Raw genomic sequence first — 19,732 nt, 5'->3', positions numbered from 1 at the left:
CATGCCTTAGCAGCCTCTTTGCATCCTTCAGAATTCTTTCCCACCTAACTTTGTATAGTCAGCAAAATTGGATACATTACACTCAGTCCCCTCATCGAAGTCATTATTATAGATTGTAACAGCTGAAGCCCAAATAACCAAACTTTGCAGTGCTCCACAGTTACACTCTGCCATCCTGAAAATGACCTGCTTATTCCTACTCTTTGGTTTCTGTCTGCTAACCAATCCTCAATCCATTCCACTATATTTCCCCTATTGCCTGAGCCCTAATCTTGTGTAACAACCTCTTGTGTGGCACCTTATCAGATGCCTTCTGAAAATCCAAATGTACTACATCCTTTCATTTCCCCCTTATCTACCCTACTAGTTACACCCTCAAAAACTCTTAATAGGGAAACTGTGTTTGATAATTTTCACAAAAATGTATTGACTCTGCTGAATCAGTCATTTTCTAAGTACCCTGTTACCATCTCCTTAATAATTAATCCTAACATTTTCCCTACTACCGATCTCAGACTAACTGGCCTACAGTTCTCAGTTTGGTCTCATCCTTTCTTGAATATTGGGGTAGCATTTTCTACCTTCCAATCCAGGGGGACCATTTTAAAATCTGGGGAATTTTGAAAGACCAAAACCAATGCATCGGCATTTCATAAAAGCAAAATATTGCAGATGCTAGAAATCTGAAATAAAAACAAAAAGTGCTGGAAATACTCAGCAGGTCTGGCAGCATCTGTAGAGAGAGCAGAGTTAACGTTTCAGGTCAGTGACCTTACATCAGAACAGTTCTGATGAAAGGTCACTGAACTGAAATGTTAACTATGCTTCCCTTTCCACAGATGCTGTCAGACCATCTGTATTTCATGATTACTAAGCAATTACAGAATCCATTGTAAACTGCAATTCACATTTGGTATCATTGTCATACACAATTGTTGCTTTCCCACCAACAAAGCAGGCAACGCATCCTTGAGAGTTCTGCTAGATCAAATGAAAATTCCCTCAGTGTCACGCAGACGCAGCATTCATGCCTCTGCATTAGAAGGCCATAGGTTCAAGTCCCATTCCAGAGTCTTGAGCATATAATCTCACCCAAGACTACTCCAGTCCAGTACTGGAAGAATTCTGCACTGTCCTTCCTCTTAAAAGATGAAGCCAAAGGCCTGTCTGGCTTGAACAAAGTTCCTCACACGCCAAATAAGAGAAAAATAGAAAAACAGGAATTGCTAGATTAAAAAGACGATGGTCCATCTTGGTCACCTTCGACTATCCTGGTAGTTAAACAATACAACATTGCAGTTGTTGACTGATCTTGTGGGAGAACCGAGAACTAGGGTGTCACTGTTTAAAAATAAGGGATCGCCCATTTAAGATGGAGGAGGAGGAGGAGAAATTTTTTCTCTCAGTGGGTCATGAGTCTTTGAAATTCTCTTCCTCAATAGGCAGTGGAAGCAGAGTCTTTGAATATTTTTAAGGCAGAGGGAGATAGATTCTTGATAAGCAAGGGGGTGAAAGGTTATTGGGGGTTAGGCAGGAATGTGGAGTTGAGGTTACAATCAGATCAGCCATGATCTTCTTGAATGGCAGAGCAGGCTCAAGGGGGAAAATGGCCTACTCCTGCTCCTAATTCGTATGTTCACCAATTAGCCAATAACAATTTGCATTAATATCGCACTTTTAATATAGTGAAACATGCCAAGGTGCTTCACAGGAGCAGAATCGTATGAATATTGACACCAGGCCAAAGAAGGACACATCTGAACAGTTGAACAAAAGCTAGTGACTCCTAGCTCCAATCATTGAATTTTATCAAGAAACAACTGAAGGCACTGAATGCTGCAAAGGCTATGGGCCCTGACAACATTCTGGCAATAGTACTGAAGACCTGGGCTCCAGAACTTGCCGCGCCCCTAGCCAAGCTGTTCCAGTACAGCGACAACACTGGCATCTACCTGGCAATGTGGAAAATTGCCCAGGTATGTCCTGTACACAAAAAGCAGGACAAGTCCAACCTGGTCAATTACTGCCCCAGTCAAGTGATGGAAGGTGTCGTCGAAAGTGCTATCAAGGGGCACTTGCTCAGCAATAACCTGCTCACTGATGCTCAGTTTGGATTAGATTAGATTAGAGATACAGCACTGAAACAGGCCCTTCGGCCCACCGAGTCTGTGCCGAACATCAACCACCCATTTATACTAATCCTACATTCCTACCAAACATCCCCACCTGTCCCTATATTTCCCTACCACCTACCTACACTAGTGACAATTTATAATGGCCAATTTACCTATCAACCTGCAAGTCTTTTGGCTTGTGGGAGGAAACCGGAGCACCCGGAGAAAAACCCACGCAGACACAGGGAGAACTTGCAAACTCCACACAGGCAGTACCCGGACTCGAACCCGGGTCCCTGGAGCTGTGAGGCTGCGGTGCTAACCACTGCGCCACTGTGCCGCCAGGGCCACTCAGCTCCAGACCTCATTACAGCCTTGGTTCAAACCTGGACGAAAGAACTGAACTCAAGAAGTGAGGTGAGTGTGACTGCCCTTGACATCAAGGCAGCATTTGACAGAGTGCGGCATCAAGGAGCCCTAGCAAAACTGAAGTCAATGGGAATCAGGGGGAAGACTCTCCGCTGGCTGGAGTCATACCTAGCACAAATGAAGATGGTTGTGGTTGTTGGAGGTCAATCATCTGAGCTCCAGGACATCACTGCAGGAGTTCCTCAGGGTAGTGTCCTAGGCCCAACCATCTTCAGCTGCTTCATCAATGACCTTCCTTCAATCATGATGTTCGCTGATGATTGCACAATGTTCAGCACCATTCGTGACTCCTCAGATACCGAAGCAGTCTGTGTAGAAATGCAGCAAGACCTGGACAATATCCAGGCTTGGGCTGATAAGTGGCAAGTAACATTCACGCCACACAAGTGCCGGGACAATGACCATCTCCAATATGAGAATCTAATTATCTCCCCTTGACATTCAATGGCATTACCCATCGCTGAATCCCCCACTATCAACATCTTGGGGGGGGGGGGTTTACCATTGACCAGAAACTGAACTGGAGTAGCCATATAAATACCGTGGCTACAAGAGCAGGTCAGAGGATAGGAATCCTGTGGCGAGTAACTCACCTCCTGACTCCCCAAAGCCTGTCCACCATCTACAAGGCACAAGTCAGCAGTGTGATGAAATACTCTCCACTTGCCTGGATGGGTGCAGCTCCAACACTCAGGAAGCTCGACACCATCCAGGACAAAGCAGCCCCTTGATTGGCACCCCACTCACAAACAAACATTCACTCCCTCCACCATCAACGCACAGTGGCAGCAGTGTGTACCATCTACAATAAAAGCAAAATACTACAGATACTGGAAACCTGAAATAAAAACAAGAAATGCTGGAAATACTCAGCTCCAGCAGCATCTGTGGAGAGAGAAGCAGAGTTAACGTTTCAGGTCAGTGACCCTTCAACAGAGCTGGCAAAGGTTAGAAATGTAATAGGTTTTAAGCAAATAAAGCAGGGGTAGGGCAAGAGATAACAAAAGCAAAGGTGTTGATAGGATAGGTTCACAGAGAAGGTCATGGAGCAAAGGCAAATGGTATGTTAATTGTGCGTTGAAAGACAAGGCGTTAGTTCAGAGAGAGTGTTAATGGACAGAGAAATAAACAGCCCTGGCCCAAAGCACAAACATGAAAAAAAAAAGTGGGCAGGCACATGGTAAGAAAAATGAATGATGAAACAAACTAAAATAAAATTAAAAAGAAAAAATGATGCAAGATGCACTGTAGCAACGCACTGAGGCTCCTTAGACAGCACCTTCCAAACCCACGACCTCGACCACCCAGAAGGACAAGGGTAGCAGATGTATGGGAAGGCCACCACCTGCAAGTTCCCCTCCAAGCCACACACCATTCTGACTTGGAACTATATCGCCATTCCTTCACTGTTGCGGTGTCAAAATCCTGGAACTCCCTTCCTAACAGCACTGTAGGTGCACCTACCCCACATGGACTGCAGCAGTTCAAGCAGGCAGCTCACCACCACCTTCTCAAGGGCAATTAGGGATGGGCAATAAATGCTGGCCTAGCCAGCGATGCCCACACCCCAGGAATGAATAAAAATAAACACCAAAGGTAGCTGTTACGGGCAGCACAGTGGTTAGCACCGCAGCCTCACAGCTCCAGCGACCCGGGTTCAGTTCTGGGTACTGCCCTTGCAGAGTCTGCAAGTTCTCCGTGACCATGTGGGTTTATGCCGGGTGCTCCGGTCTCCTCCCACAGCCAAAGACTTGCAGGTTGATAGGTAAATTGGCCATTGTAAATTGCCCCTAGTGGAGGGAGCTGGTAGGAGAATGGTGGGGATGTGGTAGGGAATATGGGATTAATGTAGGATTAGTTTAAATGGGTGGTTGTTGGTCGGCACAGACTCGGTGGGCTGAAGGGCCTATTTCAGTGCTGTATCTCTCCATGACCAGGTGAGAAAGAGGTCTAGAGGTTCCCGTTCAGCCTTCACCTGGTCTTACTGTAACAGGATTTAATTTTAAACATAGAGTGTTTGGAGCTCCCCCTTGGTGAATCCTTGTTCACCGCTTTCCAATTATAAGGCAAAGAAATGAGTACAAACAGGCTCTTAGGTTTAAAGAAGAAAAGTGAAAATTAAAATTTAAACTCTAATTCGCTTAACTTCTACTGATACATGCCTCGCCCCATGCTAGCATGCATACGCGATATGCACATGCAAATCGAGACAGAAAAGAAGAAAAAATAAAGTGGAAAGGTTTGATGTAATCTCTGAAGGGGTTTGTTACTGTGCTTCAAGCTCGCTGTAGAGCCTTTGATTGTAGGTAGATCTTGCCCTTCATTGGGGCCCCAGTATTCTTCTTAAACCTTGTTCAATGTAGGAGACTTTTCTCTCTTGGGGTTCATGTGGCTTCAGTGCCGTGAGAAAGAGATGGGAGCAGACAGAAGAGAGATCTTCTCAGCCCAGGTGCAAAGAGCTTTCTGCCTTCAAACACGGTTTCTCAAATTTAAAACTACCCTAGTTGGCCAGCAGGTGGTCACGTGACCGATTAGTTTGCCTAGGTCTCTTCTGTGTATTGGGGCAGGAACTGGTTCCTTTGTTCCAACACTGTCTGCTAGTATGCAAAAAATGACTTTCCAGACAGGGGCTTGGCAACCCCTTGTAATAGGCCTTCTTTTCTTCCCAGCAGCAATTTTAAAATTGAATGCCCATGTGGCAAAATATATGTGCCTCATTCTTGGCAGGTGGGGGCCTGCATGACAATCGCCAATCAGTCCATCATGTCTGTGCCATATGTACTTAGCTCCATTTTCCTGCCCATTCACCACACCCTTTTGAGTTGTTCTAAATATTTATCCACTTCCCTTTACAGATTCCATTTTCACCCTTGCTTCTGGTCAGGCATTTCATATCCTTGCACAAAAAAAAACTTTCCCTTTTTGTGTCTTCATGTCAGCCATGGCTCTGTTGGTAGCACCCTTGCCTCAGAGTCAGAAAGTTCCAGGTTCAATCCCCATTCCAGGACTTCAGCACAAAAATCTAGGCTAACACCCCAGTGCAGTACTGAGAGAACGCTGCACTGTCAGAGATGCTGTCTTTCAGTAAGATGTCAAACCAAGCTCCTGTCTGCCCTCTTCGGTGGATGTGAAAGATCCCATGGCACTGTTTTGAAGAGGAGTAGGGGAGATATCCCCAGTGTCCTGGCCAATATTTATCCCTCAACCAACATCACAATATCTGGTCATTACCACATTGTTTGTGGGGGCTTTCTGTGCACAAATTGGCTGCTGCATTTCCTACATTACAATAGTGACTACACTTCTAAAAAGGACTTCATTGGCTGTAAAGTGCTTTGAGACATGGTCATGAAAGGTGCTATACTGGAGATGGTAAGGATTTTTCCAGGTCCTGTTGGCCCAATGTGGGGGTTCAGAATACAACACAATTGAACTTTGATTTACTTATACTTATAATTTAGTTAGGGGCAAAGGGGTTAAACTATTCAGAAATATGTAATCTCTGGTTCATTATTACTGCAATTCATAATTGCACAAGAGTGGCTGAAAACGATAAAACTAATTTTAAAAATCTAGCCTACATTATTTCTTCTATTATCAAGATGCAAATGTAGCTGAAATATGTTTGGAGGCATCCAGTGGTTATAAAAAGCACTATATGAATACAAGGCTTTTGTTTCTTAAGTCTATGCCATCTAGTGACCAGTGGAGTTGATTCTTCCCTAGTCACCTTCTCATGCGGCACAGTGGTTAGCTCCACAGCCTCACAGCTCCAGCGACCCGGGTTTGATTCTGGGTACTGCCCGTGCAGAGTCTGCAAGTTCTCCCTGTGACCATGTGGGTTTTCGCTGGGTGCGCCGGTTTCCTCCTCCAGCCAAAGACTTGCAGGTGGATAGGTAAATTGGCCATTATAAATTGCCCCGAGTATAGGTAGGTGGTAGGGGAATTGAGGGAAGGTGGGGATGTGAGAGGGTAATGGGATTAATGTAGGGTTAGTATAAATGGGTGGTTGATGGTCAGCACAGACTCGGTAGGCCAAAGGGTCTGTTTCAGTGCTGTATCTCTAAATAAATAATAAATACTTCCTCAGAATACCAAACAAGAGTTATAAAGTCACATATATGGTCCACGATACTCTATTTTATATCAATACAAGAGGGTTTATGATGGGAGCACAGATACTGCATTTCAGACCTGTAGTCCCATTCAGTTCCTGCTGGTGGTGTCAGCAAGAGTGATGACATTCAGCAGATGAGTAGCACCACCAGCAGGAGCCGAGAGGTACAGTTGGCTTGTAAAGCATTGCATGGCAAATGCAAGAAAATTGCAGGGAACAATGCAACCACTGAACATGGCCTTTTTCTGAACTCACAAAAGACTCTATCAGTCAACCACAAAGGCTTAATGGAGTTTCTGCTCAAATTTGGCTGCCCTCTGAAGTTTGTCACCATCCTCAGTCTACTCCACGATGACATGCAAGCTGTGATCCTCACCAATGGAACCACCAAAGATCCTATCTCAGTCAAGACTGGGGTCAACCAAGGCTGTGTCATCGCACCAACCCTCTTCTCCACTTTCCTTGCTGCAATGCTGCACCTCACCTCCAATCAACTACCTACAGGCATGGAGATGATCTACATAACAGACGGGAAACTGTTCAACCTATGTCGCTTTCAATCAAAAACCAAAATCGCTCCATCCTCAGTCGTGTAGCTTCAATATGCAAATGACACTTGCATATGCACTCACACTGAAACGGAGTGCAGATCATTGTTAACTCCTTCTCCGAAACATTTGGAAAAAAATGGGTCTTTCACTAAACACTCGGAAAATGAAGGTCCTCTTCCAACCAGCGCCCACAGCACAGCACCTTTCCCCGTCAAGATCAATGGCAATTTCCCATATCTTGGGAGCTTTCTCTCAGCGAAGGCAGACAAAGACAACGAGGTTCATCATTGAAGGCTGAGCTGGCACACTGGAGACAAACAACTGAGGATGAGGATATTGGAGGATCAGGATATCAAACCCAAGACTAAAATCATAGTTTACCAGACAGCAGTGATCCCTGTGCTCCTATATGCTTCGGAGACTTGGATAACTAACAGCAGGCACCTCAAAGCACTGAAGTACCAGAGGTGCATCCACAAGATCCTCGAAATCCAGTGGCAAGAAAGGTGGTCCAACAGCAGCGCTTTCTCCCAACCCAACCTGCCCAGCATCGGAGTACGAATCACCCAAAACCAGCTCTGCAGGGCAAAACAATGTTATTTGCATAAAGTAAAAGCAAAATACTGCAGATGCTGGAAATCTGAAATAAAAACAAGAAATGCTTGAAATACTCAGCAGGTCTGGCAGCATTTGTGGAAAGAGAAGCAGAGTTAACGTTTTGGATCAGTGACCCTTCTTGTCACTGACCCGAAACGTTAACTCTGCTTCTCTTTCCACAGATGCTGCCAGACCTGCTGAGTATTTCCAGCATTTCTTGTTTTTATTAATGTTATTTGCATGCCTGACACCAGACTCCGGAAGCAGCTGTTCGACGACGAACATGGTTGAGGCAGCAGACCCCCAGGAGGGCAGCGTAAAAGCTTTAGAGATGTCCTCAAAGCATCCCGGAAAAGATAAAACATCCCCGTCGACTTGTGGGAGTCCCTAGCTTGTGACCATCCTAGATCGAGAAACCTCATTCACGAAGACATTGTACACCGAGGTACTTCAACAGGACCATGCAGAGGTGAAGTCAAGGCATCGGAGGGACCGCACAAACCTCCAAACTATTCATCTACCTGACCCGTTGAGCAGCACCTGCCCCTAATGTGGTAGAGTCTGCAGATCATGCACTGGACTTATCAACCATTTCCGAACCCATCAAACCGGAGTGGAAGGAAGTCATCCTCAATCTCGAGAGACTGCCCAAGAATATGGTCTTGCTGGTAGCACAAAATGGGCAAAAGTGAATTTGCATCCCGATTTTCACTTGAAAATCAGGCGGAGTCTAGAACGGGCTACCAATTTGCTATCACTCATTTTGCACTACCACCAAACACAAACTTATACCCCACTAAAACTAAGGGACTGATTTTCCTGGAGCTTGCTCCATTGTAATGACACATCTGATGTGGATCCCTCGAATGGCGCAAAATAAAAAGGAAATTACGGAGCAAATGATTTACAGGCCAATAATTACATTGCTCCATATTTTCCCTGGGACTGTGCACCACTCCGCTGTTAGCCTCACAAAATAACTTGGAAGTTAATCATAGCTCTGACCCTATTGAAACCAATGACCATCACTATTTTCCTGCATGTAAGTTAGTTTTAATGCGGCTTCCACTTAAATGTAAACATAACGGTGCTGGAGATCTGGCAGTGGCAATTTATTGACTTGTATTGGAGGGAACATAGGAAACAGCCACCTGAGCCTGTTCTGCCATTCATGGCTGATTTGTATCTCAACTCCATGTACTCAGTTTGGTTCTCTAACCCTTAATACCCTTGCCTAACAAAAAAAAAACTTACCAATCTCAGTTATGAAATTTCAAATTGATCTAGCACCTACAGCTTTTTTTTGGGGGAAGTGTTCCAAATTTCCACAATCCTTTGTGTGAAGAAGTGTCTTCTGACATCACCCATGAACAGCCTAGCTCTAATTTTTAGGTTACGGCCCCTTGATGTGGATTTTTCCACCAGAAATAATTTCTATCTACCCAATCAAATCCTCTAATCATTTTAAACAACTCAATTAGATCACCCCTTAACTACTATATTCAAGGGAATAAAAAGGAAACGGGTTGCTTTATTTCCCTTGCTAAGGAAATCTTTGCGGAGCTTGGTGCAGGCCACACATGGCCTCTTGCCTATTGACCTAAATAAGCAAGTATTGAATGTTATTGGGAAACAATCTAAGTAATCCGTATCTTTCTCTTAATGCAAAGCTGGAGATCTGGGAAATAGCCTGATCCTCTGAAAAATAGTCATGTCTCCTGACATCACAAATCCAAAAAAAAAAAACCCCAATCACAGACAGACACTTTCATATTAGTAACCACTGAAAATCCTACCCTTAAAAAGAATGGATGCTTACGCTACACAACCTGATGTGCAGACACATATACCCAAGGTCATGTTACAACTGAGGAGGGAGGAGTGCACGGTCTTTTCTGGTCCCATTTCTCTGCAGGTCACAATATACATTTAAATTTTTTTCACCCAGTTATGGATTTGGACATTTCACACACTCTACTCTTTATCCCAGAATAAAATACACCAACCAGACTTCTTTCATAAACAAAATTATCAGTTTATCAAACAAGGATTATCCACTAATGAAGTAATGCATTAACACAAAGATTGAAATATGAAAAGTTCCCTTTTTAAAAATTCTTATCCCACCCCCCCACACTCTGGAAAAAACAGAAATTCTCTCTGCAGAGGTCTGTTACAAAAAAAAAAAATATATACTTTGGCCAAATACTTGGTAATTCTTGAAAAAAAAAAGGATATGGAGGAAATCAGTTGTCCCTTTTGGTCTGGCCTCCGGATATATGGAGACTAGGCACTGAGATCTTTTCAGGCAGCATTGAGAATTAACCTGGCAGGTTTTCCCAGCTTCTCAGAAGAGATGCAGCACCAGAGCTTTTAGCTCTCCCATACGGGATCCTTGTAGGGTTTCTTCAAAGAGGTAGAGAAAAAGAGGTGAGCTGGGTAGTTTCTTTTTCCTTGGCAGGCAAAACACCAACCTTCAAAACAGTTCACACCCCAACAGAAAGTCAACCTCCTGACCTCCATAAACCTTGACATGAGGCTTCTCTAAATATCTTCCCCAGGTCAAGGTTTCTGTTGTTTATTGAGCTTAAACCACATGATTTCCAGCACATCTTGTTTTCAAACAACATCTCAAGTGTCCTTTTCAGTGAACTTTAAAAAAAAACACATCCATGGAATCTTTTCAGTTTAACACAAGTCCTCAAAAAATCTTAAAAAACAGAAGCAGCTTCGTAACAGTCTGCACAAGTAAAAAAAAACTGTTTTCAGTATAGTTTGCCATTATAAATTTTCATCTCAGTGGTGTCCTTCCAAATACAAGATAGCAATACGAACATAGAATTCTTCTTCTTTGGTCACCTTATCTCGAGAGACAATGGATAAGCGCCTGGAGGTGGTCAGTGGTTTGTGAAGCAGCGCCTGGAGTGGCTATAAAGGCCAATTCTAGAGTGACAGGCTCTTCCACAGGTGCAGCAGAGAAATTAGTTTGTCGGGGCTGTTACACAGTTGGCTCTCCCCTTGTGCCTCTGTCTTTTTTCCTGCCAACTACTACATCTCTTCGACTCGCCACATTTTAGCCCCGCCTTTATGGCTGCCCGCCAGCTCTGGCGGACGCTGGCAACTGGCTCCCACGACTTGTGATCAATGTCACAGGATTTCATGTCGCGTTTGCAGACGTCTTTAAAGCGGAGACATGGACGGCCGGTGGGTCTGATACCAGTGGCGAGCTCGCTGTACAATGTGTCTTTGGGGATCCTGCCATCTTCCATGCGGCTCACGTGGCCAAGCCATCTCAAGCGCCGCTGACTCAGTAGTGTGTACAAGCTGGGGATGTTGGCCGCCTCGAGGACTTCTGTGTTGGAGATACAGTCCTGCCACCTGATGCCGAGTATTCTCCGGAGGCAGCGAAGATGGAATGAATTGAGATGTCGCTCTTGGCTGACATACGTTGTCCAGACCTCGCTGCCATAGAGCAAGGTACTGAGGACACAGGCCTGATACACTCGGACTTTTGTGTTCAGTGTCAGTGTGCCATTTTCCCACACTCTCTTGGCCAGTCTGGACATAGCAGTGGAAGCCTTTCCCATGCGCTTGTTGATTTCTGCATCTAGAGCCCGGTTACTGGTGATAGTTGAGCCTAGGTAGGTGAACTCTTGAACCACTTCCAGAGCGTGGTCGCCAATATTGATGGATGGAGCATTTCTGACATCCTGCCCCATGATGTTCGTTTTCTTGAGGCTGATGGTTAGGCCAAACTCATTGCAGGCAGCCGCAAACCTGTCAATGAGACTCTGCAGGCACTCTTCAGTGTGAGATGTTAAAGCAGCATCGTCAGCAAAGAGGAGTTCCCTGATGAGGACTTTCTGTACTTTGGACTTCGCTCTTAGACGGGTAAGGTTGAACAACCTGCCCCCTGATCTTGTGTGGAGGAAAATTCCTTCTTCAGAGGACTTGAACGCATGTGAAAGCAGTAGGGAGAAGAAAATCCCAAGAAGTGTGGGTGCGAGAACACAGCCCTGCTTCACGCCACTCAGGATAGGAAAGGGGTCTGATGAGGAGCCACCATGTTGAATTGTGCCTTTCATATCGTCATGGAATGAGGTGATGATACTTAGTAGCTTTGGTGGGCATCCAATCTTTTCTAGTAGTCTAAAGAGACCACGTCTGCTGACGAGGTCAAAGGCTTTGGTGAGATCAATGAAAGCAATGTAGAGGGGCATCTGTTGTTCACGGCATATAATGAAATGAATAGATACACAATACCCAATATCAATAAAACTGAATTAATTAACTTTAAAATGTTATCTGCAGAAAAAAAGTTATGCAGTATTTCTCATTACTATAGAAGATGTGAGGCTGAAGCAAAAATAATTAATCTTTTAACCAGTAGATTAGTTTTTCCTCTAACACAGTCTGTATAGTAAGCAGCATCAATAAGACATCTTGACCTCGCCTTAACACCTTTTCTGTTGTTAAATCACAGTTCTGCAATTTGTCCCTAGATTAACCTCCATCTGCAAAATTCCAAAACAAAAACCTGCGCCAGTGGTTAATTTTTTTTTTAAAATATAGCGTGTTAAGATCTTTAAATCTCAGTTTAATGAACTGAAGGTGCTAAAAATCCAGCACAATCTCTCAACCAATAATTGCACAGGTCTTAAATGGAAAGTGTGGCGTTTACATTATAAAAGACCCACAGGAGATGCAAAAACTATGCAGGTACTTGGCAAAGAAAGTAACATGCTAACACACCAAGCACACTGATCTCACCATGGCTAACTTATTCCAAATTTTCCTGTTTTTCTAATTATAATGTGCTGCAGCAAACATAAAAGGGGAATCAGAAATGTCCGTGCCAATGGCCAATTCCGCCACTAATGGTTCAATTTATCTTTAAACTCAACACAAATGCTTCAAAAAAGTCTCTTTTCTCAAAATCACCATCCAAAATGAGACTGAAGCGCATCAAGTAAGGCAGTTTGTTTAGCAAGCTGGTTTATCAATGTGCTGACATGTTCTGAGAATGTAATGTTGCTCCTAAGATCAAGCAGTCAGCTGTCTATATTAGGTGGAAACTATCACTTGATTACTGTCACACTGGGCTGTCAAAGCTTGGGAATTTCCCTGCTCTACAGCAATAACAGCCTGTGTTTGCTGAACAGATGTATCAGGTGAAAAAAAAAAATCAGACTGACAATAAGAGATACAATCTGATGGCATTTTTTTTTTCAAAAGGGTTTTAGCAGGGCCTGTTGACCCAATGTGGGGTTTATAATACAACACAATTGAATTTCGATTTACTTATAATTACTTTAGGGGCAAAGGGGTTAAACTGTTCAGAAATGTATAATCTTTTGTGCAATTATGAATTTAGTACGTAATAATGAACCAGAGTGGTCGAAAAGGATAAACTAGTTTTAAAAATCTTGCCTACATTATTCCTGTTATCAAGATGCAAATTCATCGAAAAATGGTTATAGCAGGTTTCATGTAAAATAGCTCAATGCACTTTTAAGGGGAAGGGAGCTTACGGCACTGGAATGGGAGCAGAGAAAAGTAGTGAGCTGGCCTGAATTGTTGTTATCTAAAAGGGGATCCTTGATAAGGATCCATAAGATGGGGAAAATGGGAAGGCAGAAGGTGTTATTAGGAGGTTTCCAGAATTTGGGGGTGCGAGAGATAAATATCTGCCAACAACTAAGCAGATTGAGAAACAAGCTCATAGTAGACCAAAGTGGAAGCGTGACGAGATCATGTTGAGATGTATGGTTACAAATAATTATCAGTGGAAAAAGGAGACTGCTGGAGACAATGAAAAAAAAAAGTAAAGCATTTCCAAGTTGATGCACTGTGGGAGGGGGAAAAAAAAGCAGATTAACACTGACATCGGTAGGAGTGTAACACTTGATACAGATACGAATGTTCAGCTGGATGCTCAAGGGCCCACAACCAGTTCCTGATCTGAGCCAACCCAATTTGACATTGATGCTTTACTACAATGAGAGAATACGAGAAAGTGAAATATATTAATGTCATCCTATCCTTCCCAAGGTTAGCCTAATTATGTTTACAGAGGCTTTGGAACAACTTATATTCTTAGCACTGAAAAGGCGTATTGAGTGAAATAGAAAAAAAGAGAAAATCCCTTAAAAAATAGGATTTCAAATCCGCTATGTACACAACAACTTGCCTTTATACAATGCCTTTAATATAGTAAGATGCCCCAAGGTGCTTCACAGGAGCAAACAAAATTTGACAAATTATTTAACTAAATATTAGGGCAGATCAGAAGTGGGTTTCAAGGCACGTCTTAAAAAGGAGAAAAAAAAAAATGATGTAAAAGAGGCAGAGAGATTTAGGGAGGGAATTTCAGAGCTTAGGATCTTGGTAATTGAAGGCACAGCAGTCAATGGATGAGCAATTAAAATCAGGGATGAAGAGGACGGAATTGGAGGAGCACAGATATCTGAGGTTACAGAAATGGAGAGGGAGTGAGGTTGTGGAGGGATTTGAAAAGAAGGATGTGAATTTTTTTTTATAAAAGAGACGTTACTTAACTGGAAGCCAATATAGCCAGTAAGCAGTGGGGTGAATGAGGCTTGGTGCAAGTTAGTACACAGGCAGCAGAGTTTTAACTAAATCTCAAATTTACAGAGGGTAGAAAATAGGAAGCTAGCCAGGAGGACACTGGAATGGTCAAGTCTAGAGGTAAAAAAAAAAAGGCATGAATGAAGGTTTCAGTTGCAGATGAGCTGAGGCAGGTACAGAATCGGTTAATGTCAGAGATGGAATAAGTGTTCTTAGTAACTGCATGGATATACGGTAGGAAACTCATCTCGGTGTCAAATACAACACGAAGGTTGTGAACAGTCTGGCTCAGCCTCAGACAGTTACCAGGGAGAGAGATAGAAGTGGATTTAACCTCCCTCCTTCTCTTTCAGCAGCTACTGTAAAAAAAAAAGTAAATATTTGGACGTGAAACTTTCAATTGAGAGGAACAGTGACCTTGAAATGTTTTAAGTGAAATTTTACATTGCCAGAAACTATACTGACAGCAGGCCCAGTAATACTTGGTTTCTACTTTTCATATGCTGCTCTATCCCACATTGTGATTTTTTTTTTTGCCTACCTCCACCCACAATTTTGTACCCCGACATAAAGCCTCATCTGTTCGAATGGATGCCAGAAAGTTTGCAATGTCAGACAATGTCACGTTTTCCTAAGAGAGAAGAAAAAAGTTTGCTTACGTATCTTTCTTGGCAGAAAATACACTTTAGAGACATTACATTGACAACAACTTATAAACCAGAATAATCAGTTTAAACAGGAATCGCTTATAGATCTCACATATCTCCTTAAATGTGGAGCGGGTGTGAAATCAGTAAATAGTTGAGGAAAAGTAAAGTGAATCTTGAAAAATCAAAACAGATAAATAGAAGAGATAGAATTTCAAGCGCAGATGGGAAAAAAAAAGTCAGGATGGGGGGGAAAAAAAATGAACAGAGTTGGCAAGAACAGAGGCATTTTCACCAAAGCTTTTTACCTTTTAAAATACTAACAAATGTAAGCAGAGTATGACATTTTAGTCCAAACCTTATATACCACTCTATAAAATCTAGGATTCCATACAAGTTACCCAGTTAAGAATTCCCAAGGCTTCCAGATCAATTAACTAAGACTTATTTTTAACACCCAAGAGCTTTGCACAGTTTAATCTGCTGCTGAAACTTAGCTTTGAATATTTTAGACTTGTTCTTTCCCCTCACCACCACCCCCCAATTTTCTGTACATCTCTATCCAAAATTTTACAGAGTAAAATTCTCCAAAATTTCAATATTGTTTGTTTCAATATGCATCTAAAGATCACATACCTGGCCTGACCTATTCTGCTTCAATAATCTGAAGCCTGGTAAGCTCATACCAGTCATTCTCAATTGTTAAGAACAGTTCTTTACGTATACCGAGATAAAAGTTTTGAGAAAACAACAGAGCTTGAACTTTGGGTAAGGTTATAAACTGTACAGCTGATTTATCTGTAATTTTCATTGGAAATGGATCTTCATTTATTACAACTACTCAATGGAATTACTCTCATTGGTGATCCCGCTTTTAAAAATTGCAACAAATTGATCTGACAGTCAAGTTTGATCGAGACAGAGAAACTTTACATCTTATTTTAAAGCTGAACAAGCCACAAACTCAATTGGGAGTTCAACTTCTAATTATTTTTTTCTCATTTTATGGCACTTATTCTGACAATTTAGAGAAACAGAGGTAAAAATGACCACTTCATCATTTACCTCACTTCAACCAGGTGGCAGTGTTTATGGTGAAAGTACACCACCTGAGAGGACAGGATGGTCCAGGCAAAGTACAAACATGCCAATAAGCAGTGAAGCAGAGAAGACATGGAAAAAGAAATGTTTGAAATGTATGAAAAGAAATCCTATATACGATATAACATGTACTACATTTACAGGGTCCCAGTTAGGTTTCATTCAGTTACTGGCATCAGCTGTTACATGAAGAAATTATTTACAAGTATAAGTTAAAAGGAGTAATAATTCCCTTACCACATTCGTCAGGTTCATAGCAGTCTGTAGAAGGCAACACTGAGCAGCTCCTCGTAGCAACACTTGGTGATTGGTCATAGTGCAACATAGTACTTCTCTGTAAAAAATAACGGGCAAATGTTAAAGCATATTTTTCAGAATTGTAAATAATGGCTTTTCATGAAGTGTGATCCTTCACAGAAAAAAAAAAAAGGATATTACAAAAGGTTTCATATTGTATTCCATTATAGCTTTTGGTTGCAAGTGTTAAGCACATTCCAAAACACAACAGAAGGTTTGCATCATTAGGTGTCCTTATTACCAAAATAGTTGTGTGCATTCTAAAATGATCTACCACCAAACATTTTTCAGTAAGCCTCTTTCTCTTAAACCTTTGTTTAAATAAAAAACTAAATTTTCAGCCCAACCAGTCTATGTTGCATTTACCCCACCAAGTGAGCAAGTAGTTCTAATCACATTTACACACCCTGTTCCCATATCCCTTCAACCCTTTTTCATTCATCCAACTATGCATTTCAATCTCTAATGTTGACATAGTTTCTGCCTTAACTGTTAATCCCATTTCATGGCAAAACAGTGTTAAATTGTTCAGAGTAGAGTTAAAGATAAATTTCCTGCAATCATCCTTACCGAAGAGCATGAAGCCCTTCTGCTCCCCATGTTTTGCGTGATGGGATGTGCACTAGGGCTCGAGAGATAAAGAGTATGGGGATTGCGCTCCAGTGCTTGGTGGCCATACTCTTAACCAACTTCATGAGAAAGTCACCTAATCAAAAGGAAATAAAACATTTTTGGATTTCCACACAAAGCTGGTCAAAAGACAAGATACAGCACCTATTAAACAAACTGTAAATTCTTTCCAGTTTCCAGGGTTTATGGATTTTGATCTCAAACATTACAAGTTATAATGCATTAACAGTAAAGAATTGAGATACATCAATGCAAATAAAATATTTTTATCCATAAGTGTTGACTTAGAGATATTCCGATATTTGAATCCTAACATTGACATTTAGAATATATAGCATGCTATATAATTTCATCTTCATGACTGTAGCATTGCCCATCAGGTTAGAACAGGGAATGATCTATGAAATACTTTTTTTTGTGGTGGGGGTTTCTTGGATCTGCACACTGATACTTACTGAGCACAACATCTGGAGGTCTATTTGGACAGACACATATCCAAATGTTATAGCTTTTTGCAAGGGGGGGGGTGCGGGGAGTTGCTTAAGGAAATCGTTAAGGGGGCGTTAATGCAAATCAAACTCAAATCATAACTGACAAAGACATTATTAAACTATATTCGTATACAACTAAATATATAGTTTATGCATACTAATAATTATACCAATACTAATTATACACCAACTATTTAAACATCACCAAACTTACAGAAATGAAAAAAAAAAGAAAAAGGGTTTTTTTAAATTGCTCTGGTTGCAAAATCATTGCTCCCTGGAATGACCAAGTAGGTAATGCTATAGTATAAAGCCATGCATAGACTAGGAAAGTCCCAGGTTCAATTCCTGATTTATGTTGTTACTGAATCTCAGCTGAGGCAGCAACAGGAATGAGCTGGGGTGGTGGGGTGGAAAAGAGTAGGGAAGAGAACAATAAAAAAAGGTGATCACTGCCTAGTGACTTGTTCACAGATATCAGGTGAAGACAGGATAGTGTTCAGCTGGGATGCTCCCCATACGAAAAAGCCTGCTGGAATGGCTAACAGCATAAAGTACTGGACAGCATCTGTAAAATCTTACTTCAGCATGATCCATGAGAGGACAGGAGAAAACAAAAGCATGGGAAACAAATAACTGCAATACATTTTGGGTTAAGATTTATGGCTATCAGTATTCAACCACATAATATACAAATCTCTGATTAGGTTAAGGTTATCACTTGAAAAAGTGATTCTCACTGCAAGATGGCCATTGTTTGCCTGTAGAGTACATAGGCAGCAACATTATCACTTCCAATGGGGGCCAAATGCACTTCTCTTCTGTAAATAGCTGTTGTAGAATTTTCTGACTTGTATATAAATGGGACCAATACTACCACATATGACAACAGGCATGCAATTCCAATGCAAAGACCAAAGGCCACAGAATAAAAACTATTTTAGGAAGAAAAGCCAGTTGTTTACTTCAGCTAAAGAATGCTGTTGATTATTATGGATCTCTGGTCCATTACTTCAAGTCACCAGTTAAATAACTCAAACAGACTCTATACTGAAAAAAAATTTATTAGGTATCATATAAAGCCCAAGTTACCTTCCATAGTAGAACAGGCTAACAAAAATCAGTGGCTATAATCAGTTTAACTTTGACTATTTTCCACAACAGGTAGGTTCAGGGCAGCACATACGCAAATCGAAAACATTGTTACAACACAAATCGAGACTGCCTTTTGCAGAACAAGTTGCATAAATCACAAGAACCTACCTTTGAATTCTTCAGCCACATTTTCTACAAAATCAACAAAAAATGTCTGTAACTTTACACCTAGAATAGGACAGCTGCCAATGAGCTGATCTGGAGATCTGAAAAGTAGAAATGCAGTTACATATCAAAGCAGATAAAGAACAAGACAGCAAATTAAGGAACTAAAAGTAGTTACCTGCTATAAAATGTACTTTCTGAAAGAACATCCATCACTGGCCCACAGATAAACTTAAATTTAAAAAAAAACTTAATTAGTATAGTTTGAAATCTTAAAATAACATTTGATTTGAAAAAAAGGACAATGAAAGATAATAAAGAGGGACAAGAAAAAACAAAATAAGGTAGAAAAGATTAAAAGATACATAATTTGAGAACTTTAATAGAATATAGGATTGTCTCCAAATGAAAATATCCTTTGTGTAATAAGAAATTCTGAACAATATTAGCAAGTTAGAAGAACTTCAAAGCACCCATACAACACTCTTCTAATGTCACATAACACACTAAACAGCATTCTTGTATGATGATCATTGGAAGCTCCAGTGGCAGGACATATGGGTTCTGAGAAAGGATGCCAACATTACGGATACTGACCTAGATCAAGAACCTTGACTGAAGCAACAACACCCAGCAATCCAAATCATGACCAAAGATATGATTTTTCTCTTTTGTTTCCTGTTGTAGGGCAAATCAGGAGACTGCTGCCAGCAAGTTGTCGCTTATCAAGTGTAGCAAATTTTAAAAAAAACTTACCTCAGATAATTTTTGAGTTCTGAAAGGATATTTCATGACACCCAGATCCAGAAACTGGAACAGGCCTTCTTTCATCACAGTTTTGTTTTCACTTTCAAACATTCGTTTATAAGCACAAAGGAGCCAAGATGTGTGGAAAAGTGAATGACCTAGG

The 19,732-nt window shown here is 41.5% G+C and overlaps 1 protein-coding gene across 4 annotated transcripts in view; it reads right to left on the bottom strand.

Annotated features, from left to right (window-relative positions):
• tarbp1 (TAR (HIV-1) RNA binding protein 1) overlaps positions 1-19,732 on the bottom strand; it is a 179,748-nt gene that overhangs the window by 149,953 nt on the left and 10,063 nt on the right. For all 4 annotated transcript variants that reach the window (XM_068045439.1, XM_068045440.1, XM_068045441.1 and 1 more), the window contains exons 4-9: positions 19,579-19,727; positions 19,001-19,053; positions 18,826-18,923; positions 17,012-17,147; positions 16,382-16,478; positions 14,938-15,027 (exon numbers count right to left, since the gene is read on the bottom strand). In XM_068045439.1, the coding sequence (XP_067901540.1) occupies positions 14,938-15,027; positions 16,382-16,478; positions 17,012-17,147; positions 18,826-18,923; positions 19,001-19,053; positions 19,579-19,727 (623 nt within the window). The remainder of the gene's footprint in view (positions 1-14,937; positions 15,028-16,381; positions 16,479-17,011; positions 17,148-18,825; positions 18,924-19,000; positions 19,054-19,578; positions 19,728-19,732) is intronic.

This window comes from Heterodontus francisci, chromosome 13 (genome assembly GCF_036365525.1).
Source record: "Heterodontus francisci isolate sHetFra1 chromosome 13, sHetFra1.hap1, whole genome shotgun sequence".
In the NCBI taxonomy this organism is placed as follows: domain Eukaryota; kingdom Metazoa; phylum Chordata; class Chondrichthyes; order Heterodontiformes; family Heterodontidae; genus Heterodontus; species Heterodontus francisci.
This window is presented reverse-complemented; position numbering and strand designations above follow the sequence as displayed.